Raw genomic sequence first — 18570 nt, 5'->3', positions numbered from 1 at the left:
ATTTTGTTTTTAAATTCAAAGTTGACCTTTGAAATTAAAAAAAGATTCAAAACACCTAATACACAAATCCCCTTACTAATAAAATACAGTCTAGACATATTATGTTAATTTCCACCCTGAGTTTATTTTACTTTTTTTGCTAGGACTGTTTTAAAATAACGGATTCATTATGATGAGCACATAGTTAAGCCCATTATAGTTAGAGCAGAAATCTATTTTAGTTTTTTTTTTTTGAAACACAATAAAACTTTCAGCCTTGAAACTGAGTATTTCAAAAAGTTTCCATTCTTGTTCGTCAGCCAAAGGTGTGTTGAGCAGGTGGTGAGTTAGTAAGTATATGAACAACAGACAGGATGAATATAAGTGGCAGCTGCGGTTTTATTAGAACAAAAAAAAGACTCTCTGCAATCACCATTCTGCAGTCCCACTCTACTATTAAGTAGTTCCAGTGAAGGTCAAAGGTCTTCTATCACATAATCAAAATAAAAAGAGCATCTTCTCCACTTACGCCTAGCTTCCAACACCCTTCCCTCTCCCTCCATTGGAGTACTCCACACAAACATCACGAACAACCTCTGTATCTCATTTTACCTCTGAGAACTCATTTTTTTTTTTAACCTATACTGGATACTAACTGGAAATCACAAAAAATCACCATCAAAATAGTAAATTCTTGAGATCATATGACTGTTTACCTACCTGTAACACTCTCACTCTTCAAAAGCTATCATCAGTAAAGCTACTAGATTTGCCCACAATTTTTGAAACTCTCAAACTGCTTCCTGATCTCAGAAAAGCTATCAGTCAGACATGCAGTATAATAAAAGATAACTCTCTTGCTCTATTCTGCAGTGAAGGAGAAGAGGAGAGGACAGACAGGAAGAGTGAGAGCTGCTCAGGAAACCAGAGGAGCTTAAGCACGAGAAGGAAAAGCGGGCTGAAGTTAAGCATGTGTCCCTGTGCACATCCCCCCATGCTATGGGAAGGTGAAGGACCTCAGAAGATGATAGAGGTATTCAGCTTGTCAGTGTTTTTATAAAGTTATTTTACTGAGCAGCATCAATATAATTATTATGTTTGCATACGTCATTCTTTCCCTTGGTGAAAAGTATTCTGTGGCTAAGAAAGGTATCTTTTTCAATATAGTAGTATTCAAAAGTAGTAGTGTGAAAAGTTACTATACCTGGTTAAAATCCTGTTGCCTCAAGTAAGTAGTTGCTTTATTTATTTCCAGGTCATTGGCTAACTCTACATAGTGGGAAGCTTTTACTACCTCAACACACCTGCAACAGAAAGAAAACCATAAAGAAATAAAATGCATCTCTGCAAATGCCACTTTAAGCTATACACTTTTGCAGCCAACTCACTTTCCAAAATGGGTTGTTCTTAGCTATTCTTTCTTTATAGAGGCAAAGAACACTTTGATTAAAAAAATTTGAAAACACATTTTATTTCCATAACCTAGCTTAATACTACTATCTCTGCCTTAATAATACTATCTCTGCTCTCATTTTTTTTTAGCCAGCTGCCTAATTATCATGTTATTTTCCATCACTGAGTGATACTTGATGTCAGATATTGACTAAGATAATTTTTCAAACAATTTTCTTTGGATACATTCTATCAGCTGATTTTTCAAATCTGATCTCCCATTGTATACACTACCAAATGTACAAACCAGCTTAGTGAACAAAGCCAGAGACTGCAGATCGTATCCCTGAGCTACATAATAACAATAATACAGTCATAATAATAAACCTCTTTCTGATCACGCCCCAGTTACTTTTGGCTTAGGGTGTTCTGCAAAACGAGGGCAGAACAGAACACAGCAGGTAGTTCAGGTGTTCATTCACAGACACCATCTTCCAGGGCTTGATGCGGTGTACTTTAAAATTGTCTAATCATTTGAAGCTAGACCTTTATTTATTGTACACATATACTGTTCTCTCAAACTGTTTGGAATTAAAGCACACTACATGAATAACTTTGTGGGACGCTTCTTTAATCCTTCCACTTTTTTTTGTTGTTTTTAAGTGGTGGAAAGCATTTTTCTTCTAATAGTTGGCTAATTTGGCAACAAAGTTTAATTTAACAAACTGCCTGCACCTATAATTGGGTTGGCACATGGCCAGTCTCTATACAAAGTATACAAATGCCTTTTGATGTTGGGGGAAAATTACATTGAAAAAATAGCAATTTCTGCAGAGACATCTGTAATAAAAGAAAAGTCAAAAACCAGTTTTCAACTGGTACCGTTAACATCTTTTAACCACAAAAAGCGATGAGAGCTAGCTATCCAACTGTTCCTTATAGAATATGACAGAATAGTCCCAAGATTGTATCATACGTTAAGTAAGAAGTTATAAAATCCAAAGATTATTTGTGCCCACTTTTTTTCTGTAAATAAAACTAATCTGATTAAGAGCACATTTGAGGACTCATAACAAAAGTTAGAAAACCAAGCTCAAATTGCTGTTAAACCTCTTCACTGGGCTTGAATACCTCAGCCTAGAGGAACGGAGAGTAAATCTGTCCTGATATACACAAAACAATCCCACACATCTCACCAGAAACTGAGTATCTGACCACCTTTTCTAGTTTTCTTGAACAAAAAAAGACGATACAGAGCAAACAAATCTGACTTACTCATGCTAACACGTTATAAAGCAGCAAGCTAATTTTCACAAGACATACTGTTTAAGTTCCGATAAGTCAGAATGGCAAAAGTAGGGAAATTATAAGATTATAATGATTATTAAACCATCAAACACCACCTTGTGGACTCTGGCAGACTAAGCATGTCTGTATAAGACATTATTTCATGTTAGTATAAACAGCTTTATTAGTAAATTATAATTACAGGAACTGCAAAATTTGTCCTTACTGGACAAAAAAAACCCCAACCAGGTAATGGAAAGTTTCAATGATAAAATGAAATTAATTTTTAACACAGAATAGACTATATTGCTTTGTTTTATTCTTCTCCAGAGCATTATGGAGGCAAACTGAAAATAGCCTGGACACTATGTTTGAGATGTGCATCAAACTATGTTTCCCAGACTTTATGTTTGTGAATCTGTTTTCATAACCAGCAGGAGAGACTAACAGGTACTGGCATATCACTAGACTCCCTGATAAAGAGTCCCTCCCTATTTCCTGTAAGCCCCCTTTAGGTACTAGAAGGCCTTATAGCGGCCTTATAGCAGGGGGGTTGGACCTAGATGAACTAGAGGACCTAGACCTAAGATTCTAAAAAGAAGCCCTACTTGACTCTTACCAGTCATAGCCCACTGCAAAAGACGTCTCAATTACTGGTGCAATGAGTTTAGCAGCTGTCATGATGTATTCCTCTGCCATGGATTTCCTAAGGAAAAAAAAAAAGCCAACACAAAAACAAACAAACAGACATGTCACCATTTCAAAAACATGTATAGAAAAAAGTAACCAGATCTTGTTCTTGCTTCTTCCTGCACTCCGGACAATCGTAGAAGTTAATCTAACCAGTCCCCTGCTACCACGACTGCCTTGTACCTTGACAAAACTCTCTGTTTTTTCTGTCTTCCTTTCACTGAACACTGTAGTTGTATTTTTAAAAAAACTCAATGCTGCAAGTTTGAAGCAGCATAATCTATAGTATTTGGGGTAGATATTCTACTTCAGTGCAGTACACTAAACTGAGTGATCCAGATGTTCCTTCCAAGCGTGTTCTTTCCTAGGAATTATGAGGAAACATCTATAGCAAGAGTTTTGGACAAATGAAGAGACTGATAATACTTTCAGGAGCTAAAATCCACGGCACCACAGTCAAGAGAGAATAGACGCCACCATTACCTCTCACGTTCTATTTGTCTTAAACTGTCATTTTTAATGGCTTCAATCAGTAGATTTGTATGTGGATCATCCTGGAGGGGGACAAAACAACTGCATATTATGCCAGTATACATGCATTTTAATTATTTTATAGACAACATGACTGTGAACATAAGTCAATGCAAATTACATAGTCTATAATGTCAGTTATTTACTTTTCACATTTCAAAAAGCTAGCTTCAGTTTAAAGTACTTTTCTAACCACAAAATCTGAAATAGGGCATTACAACTACTTTAATCCTGTTTTTCTGCTCATGTATGTGGTAATAGCTCACATTAGGGCTGTTAATAGGTGTAGTTAATGTGTATCAGACCGGGAAGGCTGCAAAGCACAGTGAGAATACTCACATGCTTAAAAATAAGAGCATGCTTAAGCATTTTCTGAACTGCAGTGGTATTCAGCAGATGAGGACTTGTGCTATCTTCTCATTACAATAACTCACACAATCATCTTGTGGTTTCTGTCACACATCTCTGGTAGTTCTAAAAGAACCAATGCAGGTATGCTGGGTAGCCATCCCTTCCTCATTTATTGGGGACAGATCATAGATTTATACAAAATAAAGATCAGTAGGAAACTTTGTGATCTTTTCTCTAACATTTTCATAAGAACATACAAAACTTGGAATGTCTGTTAAAACTATAGCTTACCTATCCTTAGAAAGAACTTCTACAGTCCAAAGCTTTTTTTCTAATGAATGATCTTACATAGTCTTAAGCTAATGCAAGTGTTTAATGACCCTTACTATTACATAATTTCTAATATGAGAAATCATACATATATCAGTTATATATAAAAAGATAGATAAGAAATGATAAACATATTTATAAATAAATACAAATAAATATATATGCTTTGTGTATTAAATTTTATTTGCTTATGTTAGAACAATAGGAAGCAAAAGCTACGCTTAAGCTTCGAATAGTTTGAAGACTAATTATATCTTTGATTTTTAAGACTGAAAATGGAAGTTTTGCATCACTGGAAAAAAGACTGCTAAGAGAAAAATCAAGGACTTGCTTTGATCTTTCTATAGAGGACCTTTCTAAGAGGGACCCTAAACCTATTAATTACTTTTTCCTGTCTAACATTGTGAGCTGCTGGTTTCATGGTACCAAGGAAGTCCAATTTCCAATAAAGTCTAATAAATTAAAATAACTATATGTAAACTTTACTGAAATTTTCTTTTGCAAAATAACACTACGGTATTACAAGTTTTGTTATCACTCATTTGAGCTAACTTGCATTAAATCACTCATTGCTTTGCTCCCTTTATTTTAGTTTACAAATATTTTATTAAAATTTTATATAAAGGAGGCAAAGCAGTAAGTTAGCTGTGTAAGTCAGGCCAGGTGAATTTCAACAAAATCATTATGAAGACATTCGTGTGGTGTGGATTTTATGTACATCGTATCTTTGAGGAAAAAAAGGATTTGAATGTTCTCAACATTATTTTACACTTCTGAGCAGTACTGCCACACTAAGTTCATGCTGGTTAAAAGGATGTTGTTTTAGATACATAAATACACATCAATTTACACATTCAGTATAGTCCAGGCATTCAGCATCTCTTCCCCTTTCTCCTGATTTACCATATAAAGATGCAGTTTATTTTGTTCATAGTTTATTTTGTTCAAACTTACATTTGGTGATATGTATTTGTCATCATAATCCACTTCCAAGGGAACTGCAATCAGTTTTTGGAAGGCTTTTTTCATCTGCTCAGTGTTTCCAATAGCAAAATAACATACGATCAAGTTGAAGCCTGCTTTCAGGTTTGGGGACATGCTCATTATCTGTTCAAATGAAGAAATGGCATCAACATATTGGCCGGTTTTAATGAATGCAACTCCGATATTTTGCATTATTTTAATCCTAAGGAAAGAAATTAGTATTAGGTTATATTTAACTACCAAATCATACTGTATCCAAAACTTGTATTTCAGAACCATGCCTACAAGTAGAAACCCACCTCATTTCTTTGTGGACACTAGGAATCTGGTCTAGAGCCATACGGTAGAATTTGATAGCTTTGGAATAGTTCCGTTGTTTTAAATATATATTTCCCATATTCACCTTCAGTCTACCTATCAAAAAAAGTCAATGAGTTACAGCCTTTTAAAGCATAGTTACAGCATTTTAAAATTGTTTTACAGTGACAGAGTAGAACAACTTCTTAATAAATTTGTCTTCATTATAGGGTACCAGTGGCCCTTTAAAGGAGGACTGCACAGAACAGCCTTCTGTGAATTTTCACTCAGAAGATGAAGTAGTAACGAAATGTAGAAAAGAACTATCAGTGTAAGATGTATTCTGATTTTGATGGTGAATTAAGGGATGAGGTAGAGATTATTTATAGTCCTCTCAAGAAAGACAGATGCAAATAAGCATCTCTGAGAAAAGTGCACTGTAGGATTCTCAAAGATGTGCAAAATACTAAAAGAAGCTTTCAGAAGGGGAAAGCTGAGTCAAAAGAGAAAAAAATAGTATTAGAGCAGGCAACATAGTGTGTGCTGCAAGAAAAAATTATATATTTGGCTTTACGTTTAGCTGAGCCAGAAAAGACTTCATGAGTTGGACAGCCAAACCACATTAAGTTATACCAAGTCAGACATTACGAGTATCCATCATCCACTCTGACTGGCGGGCATGAGGGCTGAGATCTCTGTGAGCTAACACCACACAGATGAAGTCCTTATTTTGAATGCCTGACTACCAGTTTCAATCCACTTTGGAATGTACCCTACCTCCATTGCTGAACATCTTATTCTTCACTATAACTTGATAAGTATTCAGTGCTTCAGCATACATTTCATTAGCAGCATACTGACTGGCCAGATTGAAAAGAACCTACAGAAAAATAGAATTATAGGTAGAAGAAAGTAATGTTGTTCTCTCAGTAATACACTTCAATCCATAATAGATAATTTCAAATCAATTTACCTTGGAAGTAAGTATTGATTTTACCAGTTTTAAGTTTCCTATCTTTAACGTTTCTTTGTTCTTATACATTGACATAGGCAATTCTTTTATTTTTGTGCTTAAATAACTATTATTAGAAGTCATGCTAAGTGGGCCTTAGACCTAAGTAAACACAGTGTTATAATGCAAGGGTATTAAAGAAACATTCAGACAAGATAATTCTTAGAACCTGTGTGTAATTTATGACTCCCAACATGTGGAAAACCATCCTACTACCTGTGGTCATTCAGTTTACGAAAAGAACTTTTCCAAACTGCTGTTTCAAAACAGAAATTCTGTTGGTGTCAGGTAAAACATCTCCACATTTTTTCCCCAGCTTTACTCTGACATTCACTATAAAATAAATTACTACCAAAGTCAATGTATTCATTGTTAATAATTTTCTCTACGGTGCTACCTGGAGTACAACTTTAAATCCCCCTAAGTATTTTTATTTATGTTGCATCCTTTTTTTTAAAAAAAGTCTACTATTAATTTTAGAACCAGAATGTAAATCCAGACACCTGCTTTAAGATTCAGGATTTAGGAATATTAATATATCCTATTTCATGTAATATATTCTCTGTCACTTTATGGCTCAAGTTAAAGGCAGTATCTGATCTCTCCTGTTTTCTTCTCTTGGCATGTCACGTTTTCTAGACTAACAATTTTTGAAGTACAGGGTTTACATCTTTTGTATTTTGATATGCATGTGTAGTATGTCAGTAGGTAGCTCGAATAGATGCTCATGGGCATCCATCCTTCACTTAATGTTGACTATGTGATTTCTCTAGTACTTGAGATTGCAAGGGAATAGACTCGATATAAATAGATCTTTGCAATACATTGTTAAGTTTTTAACTTCAAGAAGTCACTTACTTTATCTTCATAAACTTCCCCCGCCCCAAAATGTAGACCATATCTGATCTGGTACAATGCTAGGAGCATTACAACACACACGTATTCAGCAAACACTGAAATGTCTCTTTAGAAGGTTTGCTACCAACACCTTTCACTCATTGAAGATTTCTAAGCACTTACTGAGTAAGTGAGATCTAAGTTGATGTTTTCTGGGGTAGCAATTTGTTCACGTTGTCTCACCAATACTCTTTCCTTTCTTCCAGCCTCTTTTGCTTTTTCCAGAGCCTTAAATAAAATACTAGAATTTAGCAATACCTTGAATCTTACTAAACCAAGACAGCAAAAATACCTTCAAAACATGTATGAAAAAAATATACTCGTGTCCATTTTCTTTAGATGCACAGACTGTACCCAATGCCTGAGCAGTAGCTATATAACCCACAGAAAGGTGTTAATTAGCAATAAGCAGACATACAGTTGCCTAAGTCTGGTTAGCAATATAATTTTAGAGAAGTATACTCACACACACATATATACGCCATGATCACTTATGACCCTAGAAGATTATTCTACTTGTATTAATCATAGAAAGTGCACATAAATGTTGAGGAGAGGAAGGGAAAAGAAAAAAAAAAAAAGGGAGCATTTAGGCTTGGAATATTTCCTTAGTTGCAGAACCCCAATGCAAGAAGGTATTGAAAGGAAGAAAGTGAAGGCAGGAAGTACATGCGCATGTTACACAAATGTATGCTATACATTGACTAATTCTGGATGCTGGTAAATTGCTTCCCTATTTTATCTATCCAAAAGTGGTATTTCATATGTACATTCACAATTTGAGTAACTCCAAAATTACTATTTTATCCAATGGTAATCTTCTGCAGATTGGTGTCAAGACCCTTCATGCAAGTAATGCTATAGGTCTACAAGTGCCCTTAGCAGTCCTGTATGCCTCTGCAAGGGCACAATGGCTAAAAAAGTAATGGATAGCACTCAAGGTAGCTATATGGAAGCTAGCAGTGAAAGAACTACTTCTCAAGATACAGCTCAAATCTTAGTCCTTATAATAGAAGGCAAATCTAAGTTTGCTGTTTTATAGATACGGAGTTGGCAATTTTGATGGCTTCTACAAGAAAACACATATTCTGCTGGACTTGTCAAAAACTAACACAAACATCCTAGAGGACCCTCTGAATCGTCTGGTATAATCTACATGAGAAACAATCTTTTGACATCAAGAAACGAACATTTGCAAGAGCAAAATTAACGTAACAGGTTGGCTCATCTCCTAGGGAAGGTGAAATTCACACATTTTATCAGAAATAAATTAGGATATGTCTGTAAGGATACTTATCCTAAATGAACACAAAAAATGGATAGACCCCTTTCATACTCTCTGATCAAAAGGTATCAGCAGCAGGAAAAAAAAAAATAACGTTTTACTATAGGGATCTAGGAACTGTTCAGAAAAATGCGTGTTAGCCTGGGGCAAAATTGTGCCAGTAACCATGCTAACAATTTACAAACCTATTGATTGATTCACAAATACAGACATTGTGTACAATGGACAAACAGTGCCATTTTCCCAATTTGTAGCAAGGCTCAGACCATTACAGACCATTTGCAGTCTTTGTAACAAATTTTGGAGCTCTTCGTCTACAAAACATGAGAATTTGATCAAACCAAAGGCCATCTAGCCTAGGATCTGTATCAGACAGTATTAAGCAGATCAGGAAAGATGCTTTACCCATTCTCGTACTCTAATAATACCTCCTCAGAATACACTCCTAGACTAAATTTTGCATCTCAGATGACTGAGCAAGAAACATTATCTCTCATAGCTCTTGTTAAGTTTTTCCCCTTATGGATCAGATGCCATCAACTTGAGAGGGCAATGGATGAGTACAAAGGAAGCCTACATCCCTAATAACCCAATGTATCTCATTAATTCTTACAGTTAAGCCAGCCCTGCCTCCCGTAGTTTAGGAGCTGGAGCTGGCCAGTCCAAAGCACATGGAGTAAAATATAAGCCTGGTCATAAAAAGGAAGAGTTAGAAGCTATTCTGACACACTGGAATCCAAGGCTAACATGCTTTATTGCCACTGCCCTGTGAACGATACTGGTGTTTGCACTTTAGGGTTTGCTTAGCTTGTAAGGTCCCCTTGTCTGAAGGATTCAAAGAAGATGAAATAGTTCATCTTGACGCTGACCCCTTATGGTGCAACAAAAGCAATATAGTATCTACCATATGCTGTAGCACCAAATTGACATGGAAGGGTAACGTGGAGGTGGCTTAAGTGAGATTGACCCTGGTGCTGAGCACCAGTCCCAGATGAAAATTATATTATCAAAAAAGCCCAAGCAACATCAAGGAAACAGAACGTCACTCAGACAAGATTGTTCCATGTCTGAGGATCAAATGCTGCAAAGATGCCAATTATAAACCTGGTATTGAAGAGGGGTCACCCACTCCCATGCAGCCCATAGGTTACACTGGGCAAATCTGTGCCAGTATGACTAATTGATCAGATCTGTTTGAAGAAGCCAGTGGAGATATGGGGAAGGGATTTTTTGAAACACTGTAATCTTAACAAATATATACACAAGAAATACAGCTCCTACTTTTTTTTTTGGCAATACAAAGTATCACTGGATAGAAAAGTCATAGCAAAGGTAGAATTAAGATAATTTTAATAGTTTGAAATGTTTGAACCCAAGTCAGTTTGAAACATCTGTCTATACAAATTGTTCTTCGCATAATAGCAAAAGTGAAGTGAAATCCAGAAAAATTACCAATTTCAAGTCTCCACAGCTGTTGGCAATGCAGCTTTCTTCAACCAGTTCATTCACTTTTTTTTCCAACTGCCTAATCTTCTCTTCTGAACTAAAATAAAAATAACAATAAAAGGATTAATGCTAGTAACGTAACTGGAAACACTAAGCTCTTACATAGGATATTCTCAATAAAACAACAGTGTTGTATCACATGTCACAACTAACTGGTTTTCCCATCAAGAAAATATAATGTGAAAATATGCCCAGAGAAGATCCTTCAAAGGTATCACATTCAATGCTTTTAATGTGAGAACAGAGACCTAAGAAAACATAAATCCTTTTATGAGAACAAGAGAGACATGCAAATTTCATGGACCCAATTTGCTCAGAAGTAACGACAGAACAAACAGATGGGCTGGTAAAACTTTCAAGTCAAACACCTAGTAAAATGAAATATTGTATTAAGAGCAATTAATTGAACGTTTATTTGCATAGATACCTTTAAAGTATATCTTGCAAATGCATATTTTAATAGAAAAATTATTCATCTTGATTTTTTCCTCAGTTAAATAACCAACATTTCAGTACAATTTCCTATTCCTATAAAGCTACATTTGAGGAATACTTTTGTATTGAAAAGCTCAACGACTTGTTCTGAGTGAACTCCCTAACATTTGCACCAGCCTGCAGAACTTTCACAACCTCAGTTTTACCTCACGTGGTAAGGTCTGAGTGAGCAGGGAGAAACAGCAGGCAAAATTCCCTCAAGTTCTTCCCAAAGAGCTGCATGAATCATAGTGTTCCCTGCCTGTCACACACTCTTCCATAATCCTCCACAATTCTGTATAAGTACCACAGCATTTGTGTGACAACAACTATGTCCAGGCTCCTGAACTACAGTCAGAACCAGAAATCACTGACACCAAACATTCCTGAAAGTCAGAGCAACTGCTCTGGCGAGTCAGCTAACCACACGCATAAATGTTTGTGACATTATTCCAAAAAGTTAAGAGTTTAACTCCTCAACATTTTGTAACTGCCTGGATGTTTTTAAACTCTACGCATGGTTGGGTTTTGTTGCTGTTAACGCTTTGAAATAATTTAAAGCAAAACTGAACAAACCTGTCTGAATTTTTCATTTCCAGAGGTGGAGCAGGACCCCTTGCTTGGCCAAGAGGATCAAATGAAGAACCTGCAAAATTAACAGAGTACTGACAAGTGTAAAATAACATCTCCCTCTGGCAGCTGGTGATTTCTACAAACCGTACCTCTCATAGCGGCCTTAGTGTAACCTGCAGCATGCACTGCTGTCATTGGTCGAGCAACCCCATCCTTAAACAAAAAGGAAGATATATTAAAATAATCTTCCTAAAAAATAGATTGTGGACAGTATGGACAACAGTTACATATTACAAAACCTTTAAATACAAAACCCATTTGTTACTACCTCAGTGAACTGAGTATTTTTTAAAATGTTTTCTTTCTCAAATATTATGTATCGTATAATATTGTTTTGTTCAGCCATGAGAAAAGAAGGCTTAAGGGAGATCTGATCACCATATTCCAGTATTTAAAGGGTGGCTACAAAGAAGATGGAGACTCCCTTTCTACAAGGAATCACATGGAAAAGCCGAAGGGTAATGGGTACCAGTTACTCCTGTGGAGATGCCAATTGGACACAGGAGGAAAATTTTTCACAATGAGAACAATTGGCCATTAGAATAATCTCCCCAAGGAAGTGGTGGATTCCCTCGCATTGGACACTTTTAAGATTTGGCTGGACAGGGTGTTGGCCCATCTCGTCTAGACTGTGCATTTTTCCAAGAAAGGTTGGAACAGATGATTCTTTAGGTCCTTTCCAACCTGGTATTCTATGATAACTATCTACAAAGTAAAGGAGTAACCACTATCAGGAAACTGTAACTGACACAAAGGAACACATTGCTTTGTGTAAATTTTATATTTTTTCAGAATACTTAATTTCAAAACACCTTTTATTTTTAGAAAATTCTTAAGACTTGTTGCTCTTAAGATCTGTAACATACTCTAGCTTACTGTCACACTGTTTCAGAACTCAGTTTCTTTTTTAATTTTTATTGCCAATAAAGAGAATGCTATGAGATTATGGATCAGAACGTTTTACTTTATCTAAACCAAGACAGGCACATACAAACCACAGGTTTTTTTGTATTTGTAACTTGTTACCAGACAATGCCTCCTAACACAAGAATGTCTGACCCCATCCCATGCCAGCTTATTAAACCTTCCTGTCAGGACACTGAGTGCATTGATAAATGTTAATGGCCCTGACCAGACTCACCTGTGGCCTCCAGCCACACACGCTACCCATGGGTCCAGGAGCTTTATTTAAGCTCAACCCTGGCCCCTCAGTGCCTGACTGAGCTTTGTTAAAGGACTACTGGTTTCCACATCAGCCACAACTATGCCTGGCCACAGAGTCCCTTGATCCAGATTTCAACCTGTGGACTGACCTCCTGGATTGATTTTAGCGTTGCATTGTCACTATGGACCTGACCAGTGATCATTGGTCCTAACTCTGTGCATTGACTTTCTGGCTTCACCTTGGACTGGACTCATCACTATGACATTGCCATACATTCTGTACCTTTGGTTGGACGTGGCCACCAGTTCTAGGTGGATCCTACTTGCCTTGCTCAGGTATTGTGGGATGGGGTCCTGGCTGGTGAGGTCCCTGCACAGCTGTATTGCTTCCAACCCCGCGCTCAAATAAAATACTCATCACAACCCTCATGCTTTCTGACAGTAGTATTTTCAAAATTGGACAAATTAAAACAGTGTAAAAAATTGTATTATTTTAAGGAACGTTAAATACTTCTATCAGACCCAAACACTTATCAGGAAACTTCATTGTTCCAAATCAATATAAAATATGTTAATATTGAAACTTTTACCTGTATAGCTCCTGTCATTGGTCTTCCCATAGATGAAGTTAAAGTTGCCTTCGACTACAAAAATAAGGAAGTTGTTTGAAATTAGCATTCACAAAGCATTAGAAGCCTGTAAAGGCCGTGTACAGTCTTCTCAACACTGAGTTTTATGAGTTGATTTCACTCTCATGTAAGTTCATAGCAAAATTCCAATTTATGTTATTCATATACAATATACAGACAGTGCCTGGCAGACTTAAGATGTCAAACACTTCAGTTAGCACAAATTCACAGTATTGTTTTTTTATGTATTTGGATATCTGTCAGACTTTTTAAAAAAAATACATAGAAATGTATCTGAGGCAGCAGTACTTTCCATTATTAAATTATTGAAATTACTACCTTTAAACTGAACAAGTAATTTACACAAAATATTTCAGTAAGATTCTGAGTACAACTGATAAGAGATTAATACAGGGGCAGATTTTAAGTCATACTTTCATGAAGATTTATTTTACAATAAATACTGATACACTTTGAAACTGCCAATGGATGTCTTTTCTATGACTTGATATGCTGCATACTGTCCTTCTGTATTAGCGTTAAAAAAGTACAGAAGTAAATGTGAAATACTTAGTAGTAAGTGCTAAAGGTTTCTACAAATATAAAATACAAACAGACAAAAATAAAGGGTTTCAGACCATGAAAAAGTATTTCCCTAATTTCCAGAGGCCTATGTTTTACTATTTTACCCACAATCCATCACACATGATTGGTTTTCGTTTTTTCTGGTAAGACTGAATCTATTAACAAGGACTGTAGTGTAGGAGAGTAAAACAGGTAGTACTGTGGACTGGATAATGCTTTGGAGGTTTCTAGCTCTACTATCACAGATGAACATCTCAGTCTTTATTATCATTAGCAAGTGCCTTTTTGAGCACTCTTTTCACAAGACAGCTTTACCCATAGCATGGTACTACACTAAACGCCTGCAAACACCATTGCTAAGAAAAACCAATCTCTAAAGGAATGTATCCAGAGCCGGTACAAGAAGGTTCAGAGTAAAGGTTGTATTTCAATGACATAATAGAATTTGAAATTGCTTTAGATCTCTTATGCAAGTTAGCTGGATAACAATGTGATGTCCCTTCTTTATTTGCCATAAAACTTACAGGAACTTTATATCTAAGAGCATTGTCTTCTCAAATTTGACTGAGACAGGCAAACAGGTTGAAAATTTACTGGGATAAGGGAACAGTGGATATATCACTAATGTGTAACTTCTGTTTCCATACCAAAACAGGTTAAAGTGTTAGTTATATAAGAATTACAATAGGCTAAGTATTCCAAAGAATATAACCAACTTTTTCTGACTAAACTAGAGGTGATTTGAAAACCCATATTTAAGACTTAATTTCACCTTAACTTTCAGAAAACTTTCCCAAACCCAAATAACAACCCATCCAGTTCCTCCTGCAAGAAAATCAGGTTAATACCTTGGAATCTACTGCCTTATGCAGTACAGAAGTTGATTTGCTGTGTGTTTTGGGAGAAAAAGGAAAAAAAAAAAAAAAAAAAAAAAAAATCAGGAACCATGCACGGAGTTGTGAATTAACTACAATTAATGAATACATGTAGTTGACTGGAAGGAAATACTTAGATAAGAAGAGCTCACTTTGTGCAAGGGATCAAATGGTAAATTTATTTTTTGGTAAACACCTCGTTTTCATTAAGAATACAACAGAACAAAAACCTACCCCAAATCCAGTAGCTAAAGGTCTTGAAGCTGATGTACCAGGAATTTTGGCTGTCACCTAGGTGGAAAAAAAAAACAAAACCAACCCCCACCAATTAACAACCATATGTGTTAATTATTAGTCTTTCTATATAGTTTCTGTAGTGAATATTTTTTAGTTATTTTTCACATAAATAACTAAAGTCTGTATCTTCATGGTAGTAGTAGACAACAAAAAGATAAAAGAGTCACAAGATAAGTTTGCATCAGTGCCAAAATTAGAGCTAGGGCTCTAGAGAAGGTCTACACTATTGCAATGTATTTTGAAAGGTACTTACAGGAGGTCTTCTACCATGACTTGTTCTTGCTGCCTGTTGAAAAGCCACATCATTTTCTAAATCCTAGAAAAGATAAAACAAAAATATCAGTCCTTTTAAAACCACAACACCCAAAGCCACAATTTCAGAACTTTAGGACTGCTGAATACAGGTAGGTAAAAAACAGTTCTTCTTCCAAAAATACTGGACCTGAAGATAGCTGAGTGACAGGTTTTACTGACAATAAATAATGACTATATTATTTGGTCTATCTTTTTTGGTATTTTAGATTAGGAAATGTAAAAAACCATTACTCTCTGAAAAATAAAAACACAGTGAGGAAGCAGACCTTTAGTGATAAAATATAACATGAAATTTTATTTCTGTCCAAAAGCTTACTACTAGCACTATTTCTAAATTGTAACATTAATGCCTGTCACACCAATGCATTATGGTATCTCATGTCTGTCAGGTCATGCTGCAACTCCCACAAATTTGGCACTGGGATTTCACACAAGATACTGCATCTTGCGACACTGGTCCTGCTTTGAGCAAGGTAGTGGGTTTGGACTAAATGACGCCTGTTGTTCCAATTCCACTACATCGGCAGTTACCAGAAAGCGGTCTGCAGGGTTACCGTAAGTCATCCCAGATGCTCTACCGATTTCACAGGGAACTGCAAGACTCCACTCTACTGTTACCTCCTTCAGCTGCAGCACAGCAAGAGATCAATGACCTCTTGATCAATAAGTAGCCTCTTTTGTCAGAAAACTTGCTGCTGCACACTGTCTGGGAAACACCATATTGAACGTACCCAAATGTGAATACGGCTTTCAATTAACTAGGATTTTACACTTCATACATTCTAACCATTGAAGCATATTAGATCTGCTATGAGATGCACACAGGTATTTTGTTGGAATAGAAAACTATCAAAAAAAAAAAAACTATTCAAAAAGATTCTGGTGAAACTTCATATATTTCTTGATAAATAAAGAAAATTTCTCCTCAAAGCAGTAGTACACTTGCGCATTACTGTACCCACGTGTTTTTATCTTGTACTTAGAAGTTAAAATCCTATGTATGGGAAACAGCAAATATTTTTACCTCTGTGTCAAACGTGGGGTTATAATCATTGTAGCCAGAATAAAGATCATCTTCATCAGCCTCAGGAGCCAGATGCACATTTTGCATCATTTTTCTGTGAAACATTTAACATGCCAAAATATCACCTCAGTGGTTTTATACATGTCTTTAAAAGTGTAAAATATAAATAGTAATAAGGTTTAAAAGTTCAAAAGAGCTAAAATTTCATTTTATTTTTTAATTGCCGCCTTTGGAATTAACAATAAGCTATGATTAGTCATAAAAACTAGAGTACACCTATAAAGAATACTAAATGGCACCATTTCATAGAATTAGATTTTGTTAGGTATTTATAGCACTGTCAGAAAATTGTTTTAAAAGTATTTATCATTAAAGCTAGATTATCACAACAATGAACTGTATTACTTTTATAATAGTATCTTTACATTCTCAGATAATTCATATTTAAGATAATTCTCTCAGTCTAAAGTTTGCCTTAGTTTTTTAATTAGGCCAAACCATACTAGTCAGTCTAATGAAAATATCTCGTCTAGCTTCAAATCTTCCTTCACCCATGTCCTTATATGAACACAGACACAGCTATTCTCTATATGCAACGTTCTTCATACAATTTTTCCATTTCAATTCGAGCAGTTCTTAAAAACTAGAATTAAAGAAGCCTTGGTTCCAATGTCTTTCTTCAGAAATACTTTAGTGTCTAATGCAGCTGCATTCACCTTGTGGTCTTTCCCTCGCTGAGGGGTCTCTCTTTGCCTGGCTACCTATTTTCATGAAAACATTAAGAAGAGAACATTTGACTTCAGCTATAATATGAATACATGCACTTCAGCAGGTAAGCAGGCCTTGGCCAGGATGAAGCGCTGCACACCCCACCGAGGGCCGATCCCGCTCCAGCCGGCGGACGGGATCCCGCCGCCGCTTCCCCTTTGGCTGGGGCCTCCTCCAAGCCGTACGCGGGGCCGCCGCGGCCCGAGGCCGAACCGGGCTCCTTTTTGCGGGTTTCCTCGGTCAGCGCCCGAGCCGGGGGGCGGCGGCGGCGAACGCCCCGCAGCGCGGCAGGTCACCGAGAGGTTCAGGGAACCGATGCGGCGGTGCCAACGCCCGACACAGCGCACACGACCCGCTCCCCGGTGGCCCGCGGCCGCTGCCCCAAATGCGGCGGAGGCGGCGGGGACCGGGCCGGGCCGCGTTGCTAAGGGGAGGCGGGAGGACGCGGTCCCATGAGGCGCCGCGCCCGCCTGCGCGGAGGCCCCGCGCATGCGCAGAGCAGCTGCCGAAGCCTTTGCCCCCCTGTGGGCGTGGCCGGCTGTGAGGGACGCTCCCGCCGCAAATGGCGGCGCAGGAGCACGGCGGGCAGGCGGGTGTGGGGGGCTGGTATTATTCGGCCCCTCGTCTGCTGGAGATACCGGCTCCCTGCTGCCCCTCCGCTTCCTGCCAGGATCGGCTTGGGCGTGCTTACTTCTGTCGTTAACTAAAGGAAGCCGACCCTCATCTTCTTTCCGCAAATTAAACGTTAAGAAAATTCTGTCTTACAAAATGTGTGACTATAGGGGGTAACCCCCGTGAATGCAAAAATTTCCATGACCACCTTCTACATGGGAAACTACTGCTCTGAACTCTTCTGGACAAGGTTTTTGAAGTGGGTTAGTGTTGATCACTGAGCTATGAGCTAAATGCAAACGAAATTTGACTTTCTACTTGTTCTAGGACTTCCTCTGAATTGATCCTGCAAACACTTTAATTTCTTGAGGTAGGTTATGCACATTTCCACGATGGGAGCCTGTGTGCTAAGGAATAAAAGTTCTGTTATACGATGGACATACAAACAACTGTTGTTTCCCCCTGTGCTTTCCTCATCTTCTGGAAGAGGAAGACAAAACTACTGTGAAGGATGGCGGATGTGTCAGGCTGCATACCTTTAGTCCACGGGATAAGGAAATATAAACGGAAGCAAGATCTGTTGTCAGCTAGACACTGCTTTGCTGTGTGCAAACAGAAGTCTGCAGTGTGGATAATATTTACCGACTTTAAAG

General features: G+C 37.3%; 1 protein-coding gene across 6 annotated transcripts in view; it reads right to left on the bottom strand.

The window, feature by feature from the left end:
* Positions 1 to 17740, bottom strand: part of IFT88 (intraflagellar transport 88) — a 46825-nt gene extending 29085 nt beyond the window's left edge. For 2 of the 6 annotated variants that reach the window (XM_054221679.1, XM_054221719.1), the window contains exons 1-14: positions 16538 to 17235; positions 15452 to 15514; positions 15136 to 15192; positions 13403 to 13456; positions 11738 to 11801; positions 11592 to 11661; positions 10488 to 10578; positions 7874 to 7978; positions 6619 to 6721; positions 5844 to 5958; positions 5515 to 5746; positions 3832 to 3902; positions 3278 to 3364; positions 1184 to 1283 (exon numbers count right to left, since the gene is read on the bottom strand). In XM_054221679.1, coding sequence (XP_054077654.1) covers positions 1184 to 1283; positions 3278 to 3364; positions 3832 to 3902; positions 5515 to 5746; positions 5844 to 5958; positions 6619 to 6721; positions 7874 to 7978; positions 10488 to 10578; positions 11592 to 11661; positions 11738 to 11801; positions 13403 to 13456; positions 15136 to 15192; positions 15452 to 15514; positions 16538 to 16642 — 1317 coding nt within the window. In that variant the 5' untranslated portion in view covers positions 16643 to 17235. The other 4 variants (XM_054221703.1, XM_054221687.1, XM_054221697.1 and 1 more) reach the window with 4 other exon arrangements.
* Positions 17741 to 18570: the final 830 nt, after the last annotated feature.

This window comes from Rissa tridactyla, chromosome 1 (genome assembly GCF_028500815.1).
Source record: "Rissa tridactyla isolate bRisTri1 chromosome 1, bRisTri1.patW.cur.20221130, whole genome shotgun sequence".
Classification (NCBI taxonomy): domain Eukaryota; kingdom Metazoa; phylum Chordata; class Aves; order Charadriiformes; family Laridae; genus Rissa; species Rissa tridactyla.
The sequence above is the reverse complement of the archived record's forward strand: the minus strand, read 5'-3'. Positions and strand labels throughout refer to the sequence as shown.